This window comes from Cyprinodon variegatus, unplaced genomic scaffold, assembly GCF_000732505.1.
Source record: "Cyprinodon variegatus isolate N-32 unplaced genomic scaffold, C_variegatus-1.0 Scaffold26, whole genome shotgun sequence".
Lineage (NCBI taxonomy): Eukaryota > Metazoa > Chordata > Actinopteri > Cyprinodontiformes > Cyprinodontidae > Cyprinodon > Cyprinodon variegatus.
In genome coordinates, this window is record NW_015150479.1 from 562,512 (window position 1) to 587,291 (window position 24,780).

The following is a 24,780-nucleotide window of genomic DNA, read 5'->3' on the forward strand; positions in this document are numbered from 1 at the left end:
CATCCATCCATCCATCCATCCATCCATCCATCCCTCTTTTAAATTAGTTGAAAAGAACGAAGCTCTCCAGAAGTTTCACTCTTAGGAAAAAAAATAAAAAACAAAAGGAAATATTGGGAAATAAACCCAGATTAATATAAACACTAAACTCTTATTTAGTCTTTCAAAAAGATCAAAGTAAATGATAAAAAACAAGAAATACACCAACATGTATTCTGAAAAGAAATATGCGATGGCATCCTGTGGGAGTGTGTGTATGAACTGGAGAACCACACAGAGGAGAGCTGTGTCTGATTTTCCTTTCCGCAATGGTGGGACAAATTGGAGCCAGACAGGCCAAGGAAAGATACCCAAAACAACATCTCCCACAGACGGACCACAGCATGGGCCTTGAGGGGGGAAGAGCAGACGGGAGAGGAGTGGTACACATATGGATTAGGGAGAAAGTATAGAAAAGGAGGCACATGTTGCTGATATGTCGCCCAACAATTTCTGTGAATTAAAACCACACAGATTTCAGGCTTTTGAAGTCAGGATTTGTGGTTGGAAATGGAGTTATGCAAAATCAATGATGCTTATTACGGAGGTTAAGGTTAAGTTGCAGAGTTGTGTCACATTCTGTTTTATCATGCCGGGTTATTACGTGTTCCATTTTCCTGTTAACGTATACTTTGCCATTGACTCGTAAAAGGAGGCTGAGGATAACAGAGTGTGTAACCTTTTAAAACATCCTAATCTAACCAATCTGCGGTTTCCCCACAGGACTCCAGAAGGCTTTTGACGAGGACTGGAAGGCCGGCCGGATCACCGTCAACAGCTACAAGAATGGTTCTGATGATGGCGTCTTGGCTTACAAACTGTTGGTGCAGACAGGACGCAGGGACAAGCCCATCAACAAGAGCCAGGTGTGTGGGGGGATTCAAGCCCATTCTGGTTTGTCACCTCAATAATTGTGATACAATCTTCATTATGAAAATAGGTGCACTATTTATATTTCAAGCAAAATATAAATATTTCCGGCAAGATTGTAACCAGTATATTTATATTAATTATTTTCAAATAGAGGACTTATTGTTTAAGCCCGCAGTACAATACTTAAGTGTGTAATTCAGCCATTTTTTTCAATTCAGTAAAAAAATGTTTATAAATCCCAAAAGAAATAAAAAAAAATATTATGTGTAGAGCTGATGAGAACCCTAAATTCAGTTTAAATAAAAAAAGCAGAATATTAAACAAGCAAAACAAAAAAAGGATATTTAACGGTTATTTTCTGTTGGGAACTCAAATCTTCCAGACTGACTATTCTTACATGCTTACATGCTTTAAATGTCTGAATTCCCTCACCAGCATTTCATTCATGATTAACCTCACATGGTTGGACAAAAGATTGATAAAATGTATAGAATCGTGGCTTCTGAGGATCTGAATCGGTCCCCTTGGCTTACATCACCCTGGAGAAGACTGCTGACTTCACAGGAGGCAATTAGACCGCCATTGCATCCTCCACTCTGATAAAGAAGCCGATTGTATCCAGGCTTAACAATCGGACAAACAGTGTTGAAATTAGTTCCATTGTGATGTGATCAGTGATGATTTGAACAGTTATATCACATCCTATTGTTCATCCAATTAGGTTTTAATCCTATCCGTTATCAGCTCAGAACATTTTAGAGCCTTCAAATATTTCCAAGCATATCCTTAAATGCATATATCTATTTTCTTTAATGTGTTATGTAATTAGCTCTAGAGGAGACACACCCCGCTGTAAGATTTTTTTTTCTCTCTCTACTTTAATGTTCTTTCTTAGCCCAGGAATGTAAAACTCTCACTGGAGATTTGGTCTGCCTCCGAACAGCAACTCTGCATTTGAATCATTTCTCAGTTTCTCCATGTGTGAGATCCGTGAATAGTGAACCACTCCCCACTTGTGTGTTATGAGCTCCCTCTGTTTTCAAAGCCTTTGCACACCAGTCGGACAGAGAGGCTGGGTTCTGCTGTCTGGTGGTCTGAGTTTAGCGCCCGCTGTATTTCATTATTAGTGCTGGCAGAACAACAATAAGGTCATTGCGCTGTTTTTGCTTACGCAGCACTTAGTTGAAATTTGCACCTCACCCTTGACTCAAATGTAAGAAAGTAAACATATGGAGCAAGTGATTTTATCTTAATCATTCAACAATTTCCAGTTCAGTTGTGGAAGCGTGACTTGTCTCCAGTCTGGCATTGTGGGAAATTTTTTTATCCAACTAGGACTGAAGTTAACCCAGGCAGCAGCTTAGATCTTAGAAGGAGGTCCAGAAATGAATTTTGCAAATGATCACATCATGTCTGGTGTATGTCAACAGGGAGATACCAATGCGCCGATGATAAGATTGTGCATGGATTGTGATATGGATCTGAGATCTAATTAGCACAACTTCAACAAGAGAATGGAGGATTGTGTAGGTATGCTTTTTAAAGCTTAGAGGGGAAGAGATATAGATTTATAGCTGCATTCTTGGGCAAGAGAATAGAACATGGAAAAATGGAACCAAAGAAATACAAAAACATAATTCTTGGCCAGGACTCGTAAAACTATCTATTCTTCATTTAACGCTGAGCAGATTTTTTATGAAATCTCGACAACACTGCAGTATCCTGGGTCAAGAAAGGCCTATTAGCAGAATGCTTGGGCCTTAAGAGCGTTTTATGCTCAGAAACCAGGTCGTCTGCGTGTGTGTTGCGGTTAACGCAGGTATGCCACCCCTACTACAGACACTCTGGTGCAACTCCCTCAAATTGTAGGTGACTGCAGACAGTACCGCAGATGGCGTTCCAGGGAGGAGAGAAAGGAGACCTCTGATTGGTCAATTCTTCATCTGCTCTACACTATGCGTATTTCCTGTTTTTGGTACCTTACCAGCTTGTTTTGTTTGTATGACCGCCATTGTGGAAAACGACTCGTGAAGATGGACCAGCTAGAAGAGCGAGGTGCGCGAGAACACTGGGACCCTTTATCCCCCAGGATCCCCGCTCTATTTCACCCTCATGTCCCTGCATTGTCACACAAACTTGCCCCTTGCGTTTTTCCCCTTCTTCACCGCCTCGGCCATATCTAGACCCACAGCTAGTTCGTGATTGTCCCTCTTGTGTTGTGGTGTGGAATAACAGTGAGCTTGTTGCAGCGTCACACCTGCAACAAGCTCACTGCGACACACTGCTGCGGGGGTATAACCAGCCCTTTAGGCTCAACCTGTTTTTGGAGAACTTTGGCCTACTACTTATTTTAGCCATTTCTGATCTGTTGTAATCAACTGAAATATTTTTTTAAGTTTTGTTTTTGTTTGGACCAGTTGCCTATTAGTTACATAAGAGGGGTCCCACTGGGTGTCAAAGAGCATTCACTGTATAGTAGGTCTTTCTTATTTCTGTGTTGCTAACACATTTATGTACTTTATGTGTATCATCCAGAGGAATGAACTAGACAAACATTTCAGAATCCGGGATATTTTGTGACACACTTAAGATAAAAGCTCAAAAGGATCATTTCTAGCCTTCACATTATCTATTTATAACAAAATTAAACTGTTAGTGGACATTCAGTTACGTTTTCCACACTGAAGAGTGTTGTCAGTTTAATTCAGTTGCATTTGGCTTAAAGTGGACTTGCATTTTCTGACAGGAGGCAGGAACAGCCTTAGTGTAAAAGCATTTCACATCACTTCCTCTGTCTTTAAGGAAAGAATACTCGCTCTAAGGCGCAAAGGGCCACAAGTAAAGTTGACTGGGCTTCCCATGACAGCTTGAAGACATACAGTTGTTGCCTGTTCTGACATTAAATTCAATCCAGATTCTTATTTCAGCTCTTGCTCCCTCTCTCTGACTTACCTACACAAAATCCTGCACTCTGTATTTCTCTTTAGTCCTTTCCTTCAATCAGCCAAGCTCAAACACAATGCTTTAAGGCCAGTTGTGTGTATGCATTTCATTGTAGTTTTGTTTTTCTGTTTTTAGTGTCAACATTTTTTTACTGAAGTAATATTTTGAATGTTCCATGTGAAAAATCCTAGAAGAAGAATTTATATCATTATTATTTCTCTCCTCTTACCTGATGGATATTAATTCCTCGTGAGTTTGAGTTAAAAAGCGACACAAAGGTGACCTTTCAGTGACTGAATGCAGATGGAGGTGAGCAGAGAGTCAAGGAGGAGGTGGAAACAATGAAAGTCTGAAGAAAAAGGCCAAGCTAACACTATCAAGAGCTCTTTTCTTTTTAGGGCCGGTTGAATCTGTGGCGCCAGGCATTCTGGGTACCCATAGGGGTCAGGAGAACCAAGTGTGAGCAACATTTATACAGATGTTGTGTTATTTTTATAGCTCTACTCCATTTGCTGGGTGGCATTTCCTTCAGTGTTAACAACCAGGTTAACTGCACACAGACGCGCCTAGGGACTCCAGCCAATTTTTTTATTGTTACACTAAGTCAGGTTTTTTTTTTTTCTTGCTAGACCCCCCCAACCCCCCCACACACAAAAAGTGGAGGAGGAGAAAAAAAAATCTTTCAATCCTTTCTTCATGTATGTAACGCCGTGAGTCCAGCTCAGCTTCTAAAAACTCTCCCAGCCTCTGTGAAAGATAGATTTATGGTTCCTAGAAGGCAGAGTGGCGGAACGGTACAGTAATGGTTTTACCTCTCAGGAGGTAGCCATGTTAGGCCACACATTAGCAATCTTCAGTTAGACAGCATTTCATACACTCAATACAGCTACTTAAGTAAAATTAAAGCTGAAATCACCACAATAAAACTACAACAAGCGAGCAAATTAAAATTACTTCTTGTATTTCTGGTTAGTTGGGGATAAATACCAGGTTTTATGGCTTCCTCCACAGAGAAGCATTACAAGAAGTCCCAGATGTGACCAGTAATTGTGTATCAGGATATTTTTTGATATCACAGTTAACAATCTGGGTGCAGCTTTACAAACATCCCTCTTTTAACGTTTGCATAACCAAAAGCGTAAACTATCTAATTTGAACAAGGGCAACAAACTATTGTTTGGAAATTGTTACGATTCAAGCAACAGATAGAGTCTGAAATGTTTAAAACGTTAAACCGATTTACATTTGGGCTACCATGTTAACACCATCAAATACAATGGCTTCACTTTCTTACTGTGGAAAATCAGTGATTTATAAAATACAACAATAACCCTCCTTCAGCCAGATTTAGTGCTAATCATGAAAGTTTTTGGGGATCTTTAGCAAATGAAGAAGAATACAGAAATCTCCATTTTCTTTTTAATTGTTTAAGACATTGACAATTATTTTTTTAGTAAAAGTATTTGCTAGTAGCTCTGTAGGTCTATGTTTAACAAAAGAAAAACATTTTAAAGATACCAAAAAAGGAGGACGATTAATGCACCAGTTAAACCGAACACATCAGTAATTTACACTCAAAATTAACAAAAATTCTGTTTCTACGACTAATTATAATTCAAACTGAAATATAGGTTTCAGTATAAGTTTCTTTAATCGAAAATTGTTACAGACAGATGTTTTAGTCCAAGCTGCAGCTTCTATGAGCCAAATATATTTTATTTGAACATCCACACACACCACCTACATGTGTTTCCCCAGCTTATACAGTAGTAAAGTGCATTTCAGACTTCTTGTTCTGACTTAGGGAGCTATTTAAGGGCAAGTATGGGTTTATATTAGGGCCCTGGTGCATCCATATATTCCCAGGAGGTCCCTGAGGTCCTGTGATCAGCGCCTACTGATAATGCCAATTCTAAGCTAAAACAAAAGGAGACGCAGCCTTTCATTCACTGCCTCAAAGAAACTGGGAATCTTACTTTGCTTAGATCATTGGACTCTGCAGCTTCGCTAAAAATCCAGCCAAAAACATACATTTTACTTATACATGGTTTGGGGTTTATAAATATGTTAGACTTTGTCTTCTTGAAGACATTTATCAATTTAAAAAGAATTCAATCAAGACTTACAGAAAATATGGGAGGTGTTTAAAGGAATGACAACATCACAGTAAGGGATTTGATATTAAAATTACTGTATCCTATTGTGGTTGAGAGGGTGCAAAAGTATCACACTCTATGGCAAAACACTGAACATGTCTAATGAAAAACAAGGATTGGTTTATATAAAAGAATCTTGAATATAAAAAAGCAGATTGCAGTAAAAACATATTTATTTGTTTCTGTGTTAAATACAGGAATCCTTACACGTTTAGTCCAGTTAGGTTTGTTTCTTCTTTAGTTGCCAGAACCTCTCGGCATAAGAGTGCCGTCTAGTAGCTACTTTGAGAAGTTTATTCAAAGCGGTCAGGACATATGGCCTGAGGTAGGCCAGCCAGTATCTGCTGTATTTATAGGGAGAAGCTGATTCAACATTTTCCATCTTTTAATGTGGCATGATAATTCTGGGAAGCTGTGATCAGTAGTACAGGAATTTTTGGAGAAGGTAACCAGTGTTTGACTTGTTGACTTTTCTTTGGTCGGAAAAGGAGAGAGCGGAGGTAATGTTTGCCTCCAGCTTTGAATGGTGTTTCGTTCTCTTGCACTCATCCATGTGTAAAAGGAAACATTTCTGTGGTCGGCTCACCTGTAGAATGTTATCGTAAAACATGGTTGATTTCCACAGAACCACTGCAAAACAGCTGCAAAGCACCACCATCTTTATTTAATGTTAAAATCTCTTTTTTTCCAGTTTTCTAAGTATTCCAGTTGAGTTCTGATCTAATGAAGGACTTCAGCAGACGTCTTTCTCTAAAGATTGCAGATTGGTAATGGTTGCTGTCATTAATCCATGCTTTCTGCGGGTTTTTGCAGTTGACTCGACAGAGACTCGTGGATGCTGATGGGATCATCAACCCTGGGGCTTTTTACATCTACCTAACCGCTTGGGTCAGCAATGATCCCGTGGCGTATGCCGCCTCACAGGCCAACATCCGTCCACACCCTCCTGAGTGGCTCCACGACCGGACTGACTCCATGCCAGAGACGCGTCTAAGCAGTAAGTCAACATGTAGGGAGGCTTTTCAATGCAACACAACGTGGGCTCAGCCTGACTTTTTTTACTGGTTCCGTCCCACGGCCACCGCAGGCTGAGTTTTGCTTACCTCTTGCGGTCTAACTTATTGCTTTGTGTCCGCCTCTAAGCTCAAAATGAGGTAATAGACTTTGCCGGACCAGTGCAGACTGTGCACTTATGCGAGCTCAGGTTGCAAAGCTGGCGGCTGGGACACGACTCAGTGTAGTGCCTGTGGTTTAATGGTATAATCCTGACTACCCTTGGGCTTGCAAGCACACTCACACACACTTTAGTGAAACTTGCTGACCCTAATCTCGACTCTCATTCCTATACCACAAATAGACTGTCCACCTCAAACTTAACGTTTATTTGAGTTGAGATAAAGTCTAGTTTGGATGAACAACTGGGTAAGTTGTTTGACGTTTATAACTTGTGTAATGCAATTGGAAAAGCAGAGTGAAGTTCTTTACTATGTTGCGTTAGGGAAGATTTATGCTGCCAAGTCATTTTTTCAGTGTTTTGTATTTTTTGCTGCTATTATAATTTCAACTCTTGTCACAGATTGGCAATTTGTGAAAGTAGTTTGTGATAAGTGAGCAATATGGGTAAGATGAGGACTTTGGCACATTTTACCAAATTGATAAGATTTGATCTCAACCATTCATGTAGCTCTGGCTGCTCCTTTACTACTAGAAGGTGAACTTTTATTCCATTCTTGAGGAGTTCTCTGCATCATACAGGTTTTCTACCAAGAATACTCTGCATTTAGAGTTTTCTTTCTTACTTTCTTATTCCCATATTAATTTAGCAGAACACAAGTTTTCGCTGAGAGATAATGTGTTTGTAGGCAATGTTTATCTGCAACAGAACATGTGTTTCCAATAACTATCAAATTTGCTAAATGGAAATACTGCAATTAAAAATAAACTTTTTTTTATTATTAAAAAAAGTTTTTACGCTTTGATGAGGTGATTTTTTTCAATCATATTGAAATTAGCATATTTCACAAAACTGTAAGGTAAATACTTTTTTTTTGCATCAAATTAGTCACGTGTAAAACTGGACTTTACTGCCTTGTAAAAAGTCGAAGAAGAAGGAGACTGAGAGTATTTGGAGGATGATGGCGCCCACTAGAGCCACGGATGTGTTTACAACTAATGATGCCAAGGTGTTTTGAGAGTGTCCTGAAAACACATGTATTCATGTGCAATTTAAATTGTATTTGTTGTTTAATGGAAATACCACAATTGCAAAACTTTTCTTTTTTTTTTTATTTAGCACAATATAGACATAGTTTTAGACATTTGTAATGGAAACACAGCTTGTGAGGGTTTTGCACATATGCTGTTGAGGTATTGATTGTCTAATTATGTCCCATAGTTTTTGAAGTCGAATTTATGAAAATTAAAATGGCTTTTTTTCCCCACTTTACAGTTTTAATGAAAAAATATACATAGACTGCCTTTGTAATTGGAACGTGATGTATTATAGATGTTTCCATGCTTTTGCATGGCACTGAATGTAGACATGGAGTTGCTGAGCAATCCTCAAGCTGCCACATGTGGCAAAGAGTTGACAGCATGAATCTAAATAACACCTTTTTTCACCTCCAAGTATGACTTCATTGGCAAGTGACAAGCAGCTATACGTGTTTGTGCATTGATATTTTTCCTTATGTGGTGGTGCTGTGTTTAGGGCGTGGTAATGGCAATGATCCTGACATTGTAATTACTGTGAATCAACCTTAGTTCTGACAGTCTGCTGTGTCTGGAACTGATAGGCCCTCATTAGGCAGTCTTGTTCTAAGGCTGGCCAGGTCCGAGTCAATGGAGCTCTGTTTAACGTATCTCTGCAACCCACCCCCACATGCACACTGCACATTTGCCTACAGGTTCAATTTCTCCTTAAACAAAGTGAGTAGGTGGATCACAGTATTGCTGGTTTAGACGGAGCATTCTAGATTATTACTGCAGATTGATTAATCGGTAATCAGAACTTTTTGTTCCGATTGTTGCTTTTAACTGATTCTTCAGAAGTTAGTTTCTCAAAGGTTGCAATATAATCAGTCTTGAAACCTGTGTCTTCCAGAGTGAAAATCTGGTGCAAGGAGAATTGTGGTTATGACTTAATTTAACCCCTGATCTTTAAACAAGTGTATAGAGTTAACAAAATCTTTTTTCCACTTCTTTTCCATTCAGTTCCTGCTGCCGAGCCCATCGAATACGCACAGTTCCCCTTCTACCTCAACGGGCTCCGGGAGACCCCACAGTTTGTGGAGGCCATCGAGAGCGTGCGGGCAATCTGCAACAACTACAGCCGACAAGGCCTGCCCTCCTACCCCAACGGCTACCCTTTCCTCTTCTGGGAGCAGTATGTCAGCCTGCGCCACTGGCTTCTCCTTTCCATTAGTGTTGTACTTGCCTGCACCTTTCTGATCTGCGCTCTGTTCCTGCTCAACCCGTGGACCGCTGGCATCATAGTGAGTGTTGATAACAAAAATACAACATACAACAAAAATACATATTTTTTTTTTAATCTACCAGTCAGATTTTCTGAGACTTTTAAAATTCTCTAGACAATTTTTTGCTAATTTAGATTTTCCTATAAGAACTATGATTAATATACGTATATATATATTTTTGATAGCCTTCATGCTGTGAGTGTTGGTTGATAATTTGTATTGGTATAGTATTCTCTGAAAAAGAGGGGTTTATTATTTTAAACCAAAACATAATAATGAGAATATAGTGCATCTGCTTTTACTAAAACACTATTGTTGCGCTTATTCCCTTAAACAAGGATCCCTAATCAGCAACATTCGACATCTTCAGACTACCTAGATCTAGAAATGAACCCTCATGTTGTATAAATAGAATATAGGAAAGGCTAATTTTAGCTCATCAGATCTAATGCCTGTAGAGAAATACAGTAACTTAATAGCACTTGTACATAATTTTTTGATGATGGTCCTTATATTCTAAATAATTCTATATTTTCCATGCAAAGAAATTATTCAACTGGCCTTGTTGCTTAAGAACAGGATTTGTTTTGCCTCCTTAGAATATCTACATTTTTTATTTCTCAAAAACCTACAATTACAAATAGAAATAATTGTGTTTCCACAATTTCACAATAATGAAAAAAGAAATTACATTGTATGCGTTTGTACTATGACAAAACATCTTTTTCTCTCTAAGAATCAATGAGGTCATCCAGTGCCAGGTATATTTAATTTTAGAGGTTCATTGAAGCAAAATTGCTCCTTCGTTTGTAAAGTTTGTTAACCTCTGACTTTAGAGGATCATTCCCAAAAGGGTGCTAAGATTTAAAAATTCAGCATATGTAACGACAGAAGAACCAGAAAGCAATTTGGTTAGAGCGAGAAGGCTGTACCCCAGAGTAAGGCAACGTGGGACCTTGATATTCACTATCATAGAGTTTTTGAATGTATCCTTGCTTCAAACAAATGTTCAGTGGCCAGGCCTTTGCAAAACTTTCTTATAGACAAGGATGTAATTTAGTATTTTGTTTCCATTGTGTTGGAACAGGGATGTGTGCAAAAGCTGCAAAACAGTGTTTTGTTGCTCATATATAGCCTGAATGAGGTGCAGATATCATTTAACATTTATCATCTCTGCATGTCTTCTGACTCAATATGTTTAACACCTAATAACTACAGAAAGTAAGGTATTCTGAGTCTTGTACATTGAGTAATATCTTCCGCATTTCTTCTTCTTTATTTTTTTCCCCATCCACTGTATATATATCTGGATCCACTGTGTATACTTTAGAGAATTTTTTTCCATTGTGAGATCTATCTATCTATCTATCTATCTATCTGTCTGTCTGTCTGTCTGTCTGTCTGTCCGTCACACAGATTTAAAAAAAAAAAAAAAATTGAATCTTTTTAGTTTCAGACCGTGCAGTTATTGGCCAGAGAGATCTAACTGAAAATTAGCCAGTTCCCGGCATTATACCCGTTGCCCTGTGCATCTTGTTTCCTTTTTCTATATGTTATCCCCCCCTCCCCTCCCCAAAGGAAAAAAAAATCAATAAATAATGGACCACTGCTTGGACAGTGTTATGATAAAAAGGCTCAGAAAGACAGGGATGCTGTGTGTTATCGTTGCCCCTGTCACCAGTGTTTATCTTCTGCTGTTTTGTTAGGGCCAGTGTGTTTAGTCTACTGTGACACTCCCAGACATCAGTGCAGAAATGGATGCTGAGAGTACTCAAAGTTTCTCCAGCAGCTAGCTCCCTTCCTGACCACCATAAGACAGCCTTTGAATTTTTTTTTTCTTCCCATCTTGCACTTCTGTCTTTTACTAATTGCCTCAACCAGGGTTTCTGTGGAAACAGACAAGCACACAGGGTGTCCAGTAATAACTTGTATGACTGTATAACATACAGGGACGTTATTCTCATAGAACACATTTACAGAGATATCTGGCTTCTCTCTCTGCTGGCTTGTATTTTACAACAGGCAGTTGCTAGGCCACCTGAGGCATTAAAACAAGGAAGGAGAGGAGTTCATGTCCATCCATCAGGCTTTACTAGCAACATCAAAAGGCTTGTTATGAGGCATCAAGGACCAAACAGCCACCTCTGCAGTATTAAAAGCAAAAGCTGGAAGCTTAAGAATGCATTGCCATATACAGAGTGTAGGCAGTCATATAAACTTTACAGAAGCTATCAGTTATGATTAGCCCTCTGCATTAAAATACTTTCCAATATTTAAATAAAGAATCCAAACCTACATGGTGAATTATTTTTTCTAACTTGCAGAAATATAATCTTAAGGTTCAAAATAGGCTCTGAATTTATCGAGATGTAAGGTTTTTCTTGTTTTTTGCCCACTTGTTACCTAATTGTTCTCATGGAAATACAATTTAGATTGTACCGCAGCCATGAAGAAAAAAAAAAAAAAAACCTTTAGGGCACAAATTTACACAGCTACATTCCCTGCCCACACTAGGCCTCTTCAAAAGATTTAGGCCCCATGTAACCTGACACCTGTCAGCTGATAATGGTATTTACTCTCGACTCCCCTCCTGTCCTCCATTGCCTGGGAAAACCTACACACATTTTACCCACGTGTAGAGTTGCTGTTCATAATATTTACACAATTCATATTTTCATGTTGTGTTGCCTTTAAGAGTCAACGTTTAGACTCTTAAAGGCACCTATGTTCCCACACAGTTGATTGAGTTATTTACTAGGTTTGGATACTATCAGTAAGCATCCGTCCATTCATAGTCCATTCTAAATTTAAAGCTTGCGCCTGCAGAAGAAAAAACTGCCATAAATTCAGTTAACCGTTAGGTGTAAACGTCAAAAAATGTTAAATAAGAGCTCTGTTGAGGATTGACTGTTATAATAATATTTTATCCACCCTATATTTAGTACTGTGACTCTGTTTTTTATGTGTACATGCAATAAGTGATATCATCTTAGCATCTTTATTATTATTACCTGTGCATGTTACTTTTGTCACAAAAACAATTTTGAGTTTGGTATAAGTAAATTAAGGAAACATGATTAGAACTTAGGCAAAACTTGGAACTTTTTATCCTTTTAACCCTGTTTTGAATGTCTCCAGTAAGTAAAGCCACCTAAATGTCTAATGCAAAGTTAATTTCCATCCCCAGGTGCTTGTTCTCTCTCTCATGACTGTGGAGCTTTTTGGCTTCATGGGACTAATGGCAATCAAGCTGAGTGCGGTCCCTGTCGTTATTCTCATCGCCTCAGTGGGTATTGGAGTGGAGTTTACCGTCCATGTGGCTCTGGTAAGGCCTTTAAGAACTTACCCTTTTCATCTCTTATTCTAAAAGTAATTTCTGTTTTTTTGTTTTTGAATTTTGAATTTAAGATGATGACATTTTCTAATACTGGAGATAACTTAGCAGAAGGTTTTCCAAGCTGTTCTTTTTATATAATAACTATGTAGTGTTTTATTATTATTATTTTAAGTTTATTTGAGCAGGAAAAGGAAATGAAACAATGTTGAATTTAGCAGAAACTCTTGTCTTAATTTGTCAGCCCAGTCTCTGATTAGGCTTTTGAAGGATAACCTTTAAAAACAGTAACATAAATGCACAATTGAGATTGAGGCAATGAACTGATACATATCTCATGCAAGTTTTTTAAAATCAGGAATTTCTTCTATATTTGGATTGATACATTAAACCATTTTCTCCACCTCCTGGGACATCAAAATGACCCTCAATAATTTTGCCATGATCACCTAAACTGACATTATGTTTGTCAATTTATAAAAGTTGAATGTTCTGGCAGAGGTTATAGACTAAAAATCTCTCGAAAAGCTTTAATATTTGTCTTATCAGCTCTCAGAACATTTTCCCCAAATGCTTGCAGATCATCAGATTTTTTTGGCAAATGTTAGATGGATATTTTTTCTTTTTGAGCATCAAGGATTAAGGCCTCACTCCTCTGTTCCACTGAATGTAGAAGAGGTGCAGAAGCACCATGGTATGGCTGTGCCTGGCTTCTGCATCTGATCACAGCAACTCCGGTAACTCAGAGTGGTTCTACACGGTGCACGACAGTGTGTTTCTGAAGCGTCCCAGATGTGGCGGCACTCGCCGCTTCTCCAAAATCTGTTCTATTTTTGCCACCTGCCGCACCAGATCCACATTAGTGTTGAGGTGAGCGGCTCGATTAGGCAGGAAGTAGTTTTGTCGAATTTACAATTAAAAGACTACATTTGAAAACTTTTTATCACATTATCTGGACCTATAGTTATATAATAAATTGTGTAAATATTCTATTCATATTGATCAACAGCCAGAATAAATAAGAGCATTGAATTGGATCTAGCTTGGTGTGAAGGATTGCCTTTGAGTCAATGAATTGATGCAGTCAGCTGGTTTTCCTTAGATAGAAAACTTTGAGCCAGTCTGACTGTATGATCTGGTTGAATTGTCTCTGTAAAGTGCCTTGAGAAGACATGTGTTGCGAATTGGCAATATGTAAATCAACTGCATTGAAAAAATAACTAAAAGAAAAGCTAATATTTGAACTCACATATAACAGATCCAAATAAAACAAGATGCAGTGATGAGGTAAAGTGCAGGCCCACAAGACACTTGTACTGGCAAAAAATACTTCAATTGTCAATTCTTCTATTTAACGCCTACAAGTAAATTACTATGGCACCATGATGTGATCATGACGTGATCCGGGTTCAGCAGAGCAGAAGCTATCCACTCTGAAACACTGGTAAACTTGGCAGTAGGTACCGCCAGATTCAATGGAACTGGGGGGTAGGGCTCATCATTGAATTTTGATTATCTAGAAACACCTGCGAAGATTCGTCACTGTTTTATGTTTAATACATTTTTTGACAATTGCAAAATTTGTGTTAATAGTCAAAAAAACATTTAATCTAAAGACAAATACTTCATAGCAATAATTGTCAAAACCTAATGTTTCAAGTGATTTTACCTCCCCAAGTTAATGACCCTGCCTGAAAAAAAGAGCCATGAAGTGTTTGTCTTTATTTTAGGCATTCCTGACAGCCATAGGGGATCGTCACAAACGGGCAGTCTTGGCTCTGGAGCACATGTTCGCCCCGGTGCTGGATGGCGCCTTCTCCACGTTACTGGGCGTCTTGATGCTGGCAGGCTCCGAGTTTGACTTCATCGTCAGGTAGGTGTGAAAACAAAGCTTTGTCGTAGGATTGCACTTAAAGGTTATCGTATGGCAGGTCTCTGGTGTCCATAGTTTGTTAAGACCATGTCTAAACCTGTGTGTTGAAGGAATGTACCTGAGACACCATTCATGCATGAAAGCCTCTCTTTTTTTGTCCTCCTCCATCATTTTTTGTTTGAAACCCGTATCTCCACCGCATGCTCTTGTTTCTACAGATTTTTTCCCAACTAAGGATAAATTTATGAATAAGGATCCACCTAAAGCTTCACAAAAAAAATGTTTTCTTCTCCACTCATACTAATATCCTCTCTTTCCCTCTTATTGTGTTAACCTTTTCTTAATCATTGTCTGCAACACCTACAAGTTAAAGAGAAAACCATTAAAAGATGGATTTTAAAATTAGAGGAAAAGAGGAAGATGCTTTGTCAAGGAAATAATACTATGGTGATAAGAACAACTCAGAGTTTGTGTTTTTTTATAATAAGACCGTGGGGATGGGGGAGGGCATTGAAATTAATTCTGTGCATTCTCAATGGACACAATGGACTCTGCGTTTCGCTCTATAATTTTGTTGACCTGTTCCTTTAAGAACTGGGAGCAGTGAACTCCATCTGATCTGCAATTACACAAACTTTGCTCATGTATGTACATGCCAACAATTATACACAGTTCCCTACATATAGACACACATACACACCATTATGCTCCCTGACCCTGTAATCATCGGGGTCAATGATGGCACGCCTGCACGTCCACACATACACACTAATTCCAGAGGCCAACAGAGCTTCGCTCCTCACCTCCAGTACTGTGCTACGCTTTGGTTTCTGCCTCCGTCTGGGGCCTCCATTTAAAGGGCCTGCTGTTGTCAGAGCAAACAAAGCAGCGCTCCAAGACGGAGCAATCACAACAAGGCCCTGCTCATATTTTTCTGCTTGTGCTGAAAGATATTGTTCCTTGAATTTCTCCATCAGCCCTGTGAATGCGTACCCTATAAACAACACAGCAGGACTCTCTGTCCAATATCTTGTCTGCAGGCATGCATATGTAAAGTAAATGTGATTCCAGCTGAGCTTTTGACAGTGCTGGTGATTGATTGAAAGGAATTACTGTAATATGTTATAAAGTAAAAGATGGATGCTTTGAAACTGTAAATATCTATTTGTGTGATTTACCTAAAAAAAAATCAAAATGAAAGTAGGTTGAGCCTAGGTATGATTTAATACCTTAATCCTGGCTCTAGGAACATTTTGAGGCTGTGCAGTAAAGTGGTTAAAAATTGAGAATTGTACCTTCCTCCTTATTTTAGAGCGAGCGAAAAAGTTGACAAAAAGAATGTCTAAACTACACACATTTTACCCAGTTCCAATGCAGGTCAACAGAAACTTGATTACTTGATAATTATGGAAAGTATTTTTAATGCCAAACACTTTTCTTTGTTCCTTGACATATATTCAGAATATAACCTATATTGTAAATACAGGCAGGACTTATCTCACTCTAAATTCCTAATGATTACTGGTACAAATATAGTAAAACAGTATAATCTGCATAGAACACAAAACATAATGGAACCGATGTAACCTGACCTTACTCAAAAGACCAAATTGCACAGATGGGTTAGTGGTTATTGGGTTTTTTGACAGCCTCCTTTGACGTTGCTAGCAAAAAAGAGAGCTCTTTCTGATGTAGGAGGCTGGTTTTGAGCAAGGGCAAGGTTTAGAGCAGATGGTGTGGGGTCTTACCTGATACATAAGGATTTAATTGGACTGAGGGGATTGTGAAATGGCCGGGAATTTCACAGGAGCTTAGCTGGAAGAAGGAGAGTGAAGAAGATGGAGTGAAAAATAAAAAGAGAGGGAGAGGCCAGGAAGGGTGGTGCTCTCAGGGTTCCCTTCTCTTCATCCTAGACTAAATTGTTTAAATTCTATACCCTTCACTTCATTTGTTTGCCACTCTCTCTTATTTTAAAACCAGAGAGGAAAGAGAGGCCCCTGTCCTTTTGTGCCCCCACCCCATTTTATACCCCAGTGTCCTCCCTCTTCAACCTCCTTTACCCCCTCCGTTCACATTCCTCACTGCTTTGTTTTTCCCATGTTTGCTTATACGCCACACACCCAAGAGAGATTGCCCTCACCCCAATAAACCCCCACTCCTTCCTTTCCCCCCCTTTATTCCTGTGCTTTTGAATTAACCAGTTCTAGCTAATTATGCTACCCCTTTCTTTTTTCTCTATGGCTTTTTAAGATTAACCCTCTTTGGCAGGACTTAGACTCACACAAGGTACCTTTCTTTTTTTGCGGTGCATGCCTCAGCTATCTGTGGGGGGTTTGTACATTGGTGTTTTGTTTGGGGAGTGGCTGGTGTCTTTGTGAAAGTAATATTTTGGGCATGTGTGGTGATTGAACCTGCGTTTATCTCTCTTACGTGTAAACACCTGAGGACTTTGCACGTTTTTTCTTTGTTCCCCTACATTATTAGTCTCTGTTTCTTGGAGCAAACCTATTCTGATACTTTTTTGGCAGCATTATGCACTTTGATTAATGTTTGTCTTATTGTATTTATAAAAAATATTTTAGGCAGCAAATTAAATGTTTTGTTTTTTGTTTTTCTTTACATTAGAGAAAGGTTAATATTTAAATTTGCCTATTTTGACCCTTTTTTGTTTTGTATTGCAGGTATTTTTTTGCAGTGTTAGCCATCCTGACAGTTCTTGGAGTACTGAATGGATTGGTCCTTCTACCAGTATTACTTTCATACTTTGGACCTTATCCAGAGGTATGATGTACTAAATTTAAGCCTCTATCAGAATTTCAACCAAATGATATCTTTATTCCTTTAAAGGAGGAAGACATCTAGCTTCAAAAACTGGATCAAAAACTATAGTTTCATGAGAACTTGCGATTAAGGCATTTTTAGTCAGCTTTTTTTTTTTTTGTTAAAAAAAAAAATACACTCTATTTCCAAAATTATTTAGTTACCCATCAATGTCATTAGCTTAATTTGTTCCAATTAATTCCCTAGTGACAGATATTTAAAATCCTAATATTTTTTTAAATAAAGGCAACCAAATGTGGTACCATGATAGAGGCCACCAGTCATGTAAAGCCATTGTTCCCGGATACCCCCATATAATCTGTTAGTGGTGTCATCAATGCATTATGTTATGCATTGATGACACCATGGCATAACATCATGAGATCGAGATTTACAGCAACACGATGTAGCTAAATCTCTCAGGGGAGCTCTTTAATGAATGCTACAGTCAAGCCTTACATCTCAGGGTACAGTGAAGAAAGTTACCAGCAGTGGTGTTAAAGCACTCAACCTCTGGATTCTAACGGAGTAGAGACATGCTCTTTGGATGAACAAGTCATGAAGTTTAATGATTTACAAAGAGATTATTTAATAGGACCAATATTCCTGAGTTGGCCTAAGCCTTTAAGTCCCAGTAAAAGTAACTTGTAACATTTGGAATAACAACACTTTTCGGCAAGTTGTAAACAATGTTATGTTTAGGTGGCGCTGAAGGTCATAACTGATATTAAAGGTAGAAATGAAACATATATTAGTTTTATCCATAAGAGTCTCTGCTCATTTGTCAACTTAGGGACTTTGTGTCAGTCCTACCATCCTGACAGTCTTACCAAAACAAGTTAGTTTAGTCCTCTTAAGTTCAGTCGTTCCTTTACCATACCAGTGTTTCCATTACAATTTTAGCATCATTGGTGTCTAAATGGCTAGCCTCGCCCCCTGTATTCTCAAGTGTCAAGGGCTTCTTTGTCTAATGTAAATTAGTGCTGTCAGTTAATTTGGTTTATTTAGTGTTAAGAACTCTCCTCCTTATCTTAGGCTCAAAATGACAGTTTATGATTTCCCTTCACCAGAAAAAGTCTATTATCACTAATGATATGATGCATTGTGGGACATATATATGTATATTGGAGACCTTTTTTAAACAAGGTACTTTTAAAAATCAACTAAAACCTTATTAGACTTAATTCTTTATTGTTCAGGACAACTGTGGTTTTAGTAATAGAAATTGACTAAATGCTGTCCAGAAACTGATTGCTTCATTCCTTTCCATCCTCTCTTTGGGTAGGTTTCACCAGCTGATGGCAGTAGTCGGTTACCTACCCCCTGCCCAGAGGCCCCTCCTCGAGTGGTCCATTTCTCGGTCCGTCCTCACCAGACTTCTGGACCAGCCACAAACTCTGGTGCTGCCACAGACTCATCAGATTCAGAGTACAGCTCTAATGCCACAGTGTCTGGAATAAGCCAAGAGGTGCAGAACTACAACCGCTGCATGCACAGTGGACAAACTCAAAGAGAGGAGCAGCACTATGACCACTGGACCAGCAGGGGTAGAGTGGCCCGGACAGAGGAGGAGAGGAGAACGGGGTCAGGACAACGGCCTTCACCCAGACAGCAGCCTGACCCCCCTGCCTATAATATGCCTTCAGTAAGGAATAGCTACAGCTTTTCTCTGGATCTGTTTGATTTTTGAAATGAGTATCTAATTGTTTTTTTATTACAGTTTGTTCCCTCTCAGGGTTGTGATTCTGGGCTCCAACATGGCATTACTCAGCGAAACTGCAGCAGGGACCCAAGGGGCCAGCAGCACTGGCAGGCCTCGCCCCCGGCCCATCCGCGCATGGACGCTTTTGAAACTGCTACTGAGGCTGGGGGCCATCATGGCTCTCGCAGCTACAGAGAACACTCAGCTGGCCACAGTAGCTACTCTTACCACAACTCGCAGCCTCATCATCACCAACAACATCATCACCATCTCCCGCACCAACACGTCAACAACGCTACTTTTTGTCAGCCCATCACCACGGTGACGGCATCAGCATCAGTCACTGTAGCCGTTCACCCTGCCCCATTCTCTGCCCAAGGTCCAGTTTCCTCCTTCCCAGAGTACACTGCAACAGACAGTTACTGCCCATCAGGTCCAAAGGAGCCAGAGCCAGCTTTCCAAGACCCCCATGTGCCTCTGTACTCCCACACAGGGACTAGAGAGGCCAAGGTGGAGGCCGTGGAGCTCCAGGACTTGGAATTAGAGGCAGCTGAGAGGAACTGTGGTAGACGAGCTAGCTGAGGTGAGACTCGGGCTCCTTCTGAAGGCCCATTGGCTTATTGGTTTCATATTTACAACTAATTTAATTTCAGGTGCAGCATAACATAGTAATACTGGAAATGCATACAGAAATTGACAATTAAATGGAATCAGTAGGAATCCATTTAGTCAACACACCATGCCTCAATACTACTAAGGGGTTGTATCCACAACCTTTAGTGTAGAAGTGTTGCTGAAGGAAACCTTAAAGCAATAATGTAAGAACCAAAAAATATATTATGTTATCAAATGAAAGTATTTCATGGGCAACATTGTGAAAAAGTCAATCAAAACCAAGCCAATCCAATTTAAGTAAAAAATTTTGACGTTTCTGGAGAATGCACCCAGATGTTGCAACTTTTTGTAATGCCTCCTATGATTATTATGGTAAACACTAATAACAGCTAAAATTTTAACTTCTGTAAAAAAAAATAATAATAATTTTTGTTTTTTTAACCTAGGGAAATGCTATGATGATCAGCGTATCACTTAATGTTACTTTAATTGGAAACAAGGTACTGTAGTTATCTGTTCATAGATCCCTTACCTGAATGCTAATTCTGGAAAGGTTATTAAGTGTATTTTATTTTTAAAACTAGTAAATACCAAAACAATCTACAAAACAGCAATAATAATAATAATAATAAATGAATAAAAGCAAAAAAGTACCAGACAAAAATAAAATGGCAGTTTAAAAGTCAGAAAGTTGACACGCATCACTGTGGTAGAATGCCTAAAAATACTAAAAGACCTAAATACATTGCACCTTGTTTGTGCAGGCTTCAAAACTCTCCAAGTTAAGATTAAAGTGACAAAATCTGAAAATGCATGTTGTTACATTAAATCTTTGACTTGGAGTCTTTCACTGTTTGAACAAAAACTCAGATTTTCTGTGTTTGAGCAGTTTATCCCTAGTTGGGAGGTATATCGTAAAATAACCCGATTTGGGTCACCTTCTCTGTGCATTTCCAATTCTAACAATTCACCTTCATAATCTTACAGTATATTGTTAATGTTTTTTTCTCAGATCCAGAGAAGTTAAGCACTTTGGCCAAAGATGGACTCCCCTGTCTTACTAAGCAGCTGACCCAGCTTGGCACAGCCCCACCTCTGACCCCGTGTAGCGTGAAAGCTTGCCAGTGTGGCCATAATGGTGCTCAATGTTACTGTAACACAGCGGACTATTGTTTTAGATATTTTTATCTATATTTAAAAGATGTATACATATGTACATATAAACAAATAGTAAGTATAATTTTCAGGAGCTATAAAACTCCTGCTTGTTTATAGACTGGAGCTGTTTTTGTACATTTTGTAAGTGTGTGTGTGTGCTCTGATTACTGTTCACTTATCTGTGGATCTGTGCCAATAGGAAGCTCAATGTAGGACAAACATACCTGTCAGCATTCACAGTTGCTGCTCAGATTTTATTTTTATTTTAATACTGATGTACATTTTAACACTATGCAAATCTCTCTTCAAACAGAGCAAGTGATCTGTCTAGTTATATGAATGTGTGCGCGTATGAGTGTTGGGTTGTGTCATGTCAAACGGCTCCATTTTACCAGATACATCCTCAGATTCAAACTAACATTTATGCTCATTTAAAACATGAGGGAAACTGTTAGAATCATCCGACAAAGCTATGATACATCTGTCTTTGTGTTTTTAAACATTGTATAAAGGTACGCTTGTAAAACTATAAAAAAATAATAATTTTATCACAAACCTGTGGTAGATATGAAAGAATTACTGTTTTAACGCAACACGCTATGCGTGCTATTTAAAATCATTTGGTATGAAGACATCTGAAGTTTTATTTTTTTGTTGTTTTTTTTTGTCTTTGTTTTATTTTTATTTACAGCCTTGAAACCTGTTTCTGCACTCAGCTTTGTATCACTGTCTGTTAGGCTGGTTGTATTTTACTGTAAGAGGTTTTTATGATTTTGAAAAACCCTGGCAGGCTCAAACAGGTTCTGAGCAGTCTCAGAACCCACCTCAGAAATTAACTTTTACCTTTTACGGGGACCTTACTGTTACTGGTTCTGGAACAGGGTCAAAAAAAAAAAAAACGACAGGAAAAAAAAAAGAACGGTGCTACCTCTGCACCTTATAAAGCGGCTTGGTGTTGTGGATAAGCTAAAGATCAGACCGTATACTGTATGACCCGATTCAAAATGGCACTTGACTGTTTCATTCACAGGAATATATCTCGCTTGAAGTACAGTAGCTCTTTCTGGCCATCCAATAAGCTAGACCATGCAGCCTGCAAAAGGCTATGACCAATAAGGCCTCATATCTTGCTTTATGTGTGTTGTGCTATTAGTTTTTGTCATCACACCATGCCTCTGCCTACATCTGAGCCCCTCCCCCTTTTTTAAATTTAATTTGATTTTTTACTGACAGTAAAAAAAAGACAACTGGTCCTAGTTTGGCCACAGCTGTCCCCACTGACCTCAGCTCTTAAAAATCCACCGCATAAGCCCATGGCACTAATTGGACATCTCCTTTCAGCTGCTAAATTGCACAAGCCTGAACCTTATGGGTGGGTTGGTGGGGAGGGGACATGTTGGGTCAGTTTTGTGTACCCCACCGGCCCCTCTCTTCACCAGCTATGACCAGTTTATGCCTGCAGGTGTCAGTTCCAGCAGGCCTACCTGTAACCTTTGGTCTCCATCTACAACAATATTTTCTTACACTTTCAAAAACTTGCAGGTCTTTTTTCTTCCTATTCAAGCTATGGTGGTTCAAAAGCTCTACACACCCTGTTAAAATGACTGTTTTTTCATATCTAGAAAAATAGATTTCCGCACAACATATCCTTTGAAAATGTCCTCATAATGTGGCATACATTCTAAACAGTTAAGCTTAACAACAAACTAATATGCATGTAGGTTAAAAAGCACAGTGCAATAACCTTCCTGGTTAAAACTATGCTAACTATTTTTTAACTATTATCCAGTACTCTTTGGCAGGAACTTTTTCGCATCCGCCTATCTTTACCTAGCCATTGTTGTGCATGTAGCACATATCACATCACACAAGTATTTTTCTCCTTTCTGATAATCCTGGAGATTTTTTTTTTTTTGTCATTCTGATCTCTGGCAAGCCAATTCAAATACACTTAATTTCATTTCAAAAAATTTAAATATGTGGTCGGATGAAAAAAAATAAAATAGATTCGATTCAATCCTCATCTTTCTAGCAGGTTGAGGGCCAAAATTGGCCTCTTTAGAATTTGGAAGGTTATCTACCTTGGTTTACAAAAAAAAACAAAACAAAGAAAAACCCTCAAAAATCTAACCCAGGAACATGATGCCTCCACCACCAGAATTTAGCCAGACAGGCTTTTTTTTAATACACTTCTCCTGAATTTTGCTTTGAGACTTTGGAAATATTTCTATACTTTGTAACCTCTCTGCAAACCAGCTTTAGCTATAGGAGGCAGATGAGGAAAAAAAAAATCCTTGGATTGCTTAAATGTAATGTGTGTGTGTGCATGTACACACACACACACACACACACACACATATATATATATATATATATATATATATATATATATGTGTGTGTGTGTGTGTAATCTCTTACGTCACAAAAGAACAAACATTTCAACAGGGTTGATAACAATTTCGAGAGCCACTGTACGTCAGCTGCTTGCCTGAAATAGGTTACTTTCTTTCGCTGTTTTTGGTTTTGTTTGTGTGTTTTATTTTTATTTTTTTCTCCCATTTGTCACATTGGCAGCAGTGGAGAGAATCATAGCTGGCAACTATTTTATTCATTTCTCTGTTTGTACTTTGTTGTGTTCAATTTCAATATTTATATTTTTGTAATATAAAAATCTGTCGTTTTTAATGTTAAAATGCCAGTGGATAACAAAATGCAGGGATTTTCATGTTTATTGAAAAAAAAACACTATTACAGTAATGTTTTTTACATAAATGGAGTTGATCTGTATAAAGTGCTTACTAATGTTAAATAGGAAGAAAGAGTATATAACATTGTTTTGTTTTGTACACAACAGATCTCATCATAGCTCTTAGAGGATTTTAAAAGGAAAAAAAAATCAGACTTTTTCAGACTGCCATTTTCTGGGGTTATGGTTGGCGTGGATTTATGCTGTTTTCAGTTACAAAGATAAATGTATGCCATATAATTTATTTATATGAAAATTTATTTTTGTAGTGTACATAGTAGTTGTCAAGGTATTTGACAGAAGTATATTTCTAAAGAGTTTATATGTAATGTTATACCCTAAGAAAGGACGACAAAAAAAAGAAAAAAAGCCTTAAGGTGCACACTTTCATTGCTGACTGTTGTGTGAGACAACATGGCCGCCTCCCCTTCAGTATTATGTTCCCATTCTTGGAGAGAGACGGCTATGGGTTTATCAGAAGCTAGCCATGAAAGGAGGAATTTTGTACTAGCTCTATAAACATTAATGTTCAAACACTGATAGAATTCTAACAAATGAAAATATAACTTATTTGTCTTTTTTGTTCATAACTTTAATAAATGGAAATTTAAAAAGAATGCTCTGGTTTATTGACCCCCTTTTCCTATCTCTATCCTCTAACTTGACATCTGGTCTCCTGGCCTACAGCCCACCCAGCTCCGCCCCTGCAGCTCCCTCCTCCACTCCCTATTCCCGTATGATTTTGATTGACAGCTTTATAGACTGCAAGGAAATTGGTTGTAGTTACAATACAGCTGGCCTGTTCAGAGTAATGAAAAAGGGCATGTGGTCCTGAGCTCACTGCACCGATGGAGCAGCAAGGAGGGCTTTGTCAGCTGCTTGGGTGGCAAAAAAGTGATTTTGAGAAGCTGAATTATAAGCAAGCATCATGATTAAGACACAAATGTGCATTAGTTTGTAAAACATTGCTTTCATTAAGAACAAGGTAGTAGACAGGCAATTATCTTTTAAAGCCTGTCTGCTGTCTTTGAAATGGCCACATGTG

General features: G+C 38.6%; 1 protein-coding gene across 1 annotated transcript in view; it reads left to right on the forward strand.

The window, feature by feature from the left end:
• ptch1 (patched 1) overlaps positions 1–23,132 on the forward strand; it is a 72,853-nt gene extending 49,721 nt beyond the window's left edge. The window contains exons 16-24 of the mRNA XM_015395771.1: positions 763–905; positions 6,825–7,008; positions 9,225–9,505; positions 12,675–12,812; positions 14,552–14,694; positions 17,376–17,475; positions 18,800–19,159; positions 19,235–19,799; positions 20,844–23,132. Coding sequence (XP_015251257.1) covers positions 763–905; positions 6,825–7,008; positions 9,225–9,505; positions 12,675–12,812; positions 14,552–14,694; positions 17,376–17,475; positions 18,800–19,159; positions 19,235–19,798 — 1,913 coding nt within the window. The 3' untranslated portion in view covers position 19,799; positions 20,844–23,132. The remainder of the gene's footprint in view (positions 1–762; positions 906–6,824; positions 7,009–9,224; positions 9,506–12,674; positions 12,813–14,551; positions 14,695–17,375; positions 17,476–18,799; positions 19,160–19,234; positions 19,800–20,843) is intronic.
• The last annotated feature ends 1,648 nt before the right edge of the window (positions 23,133–24,780 follow it).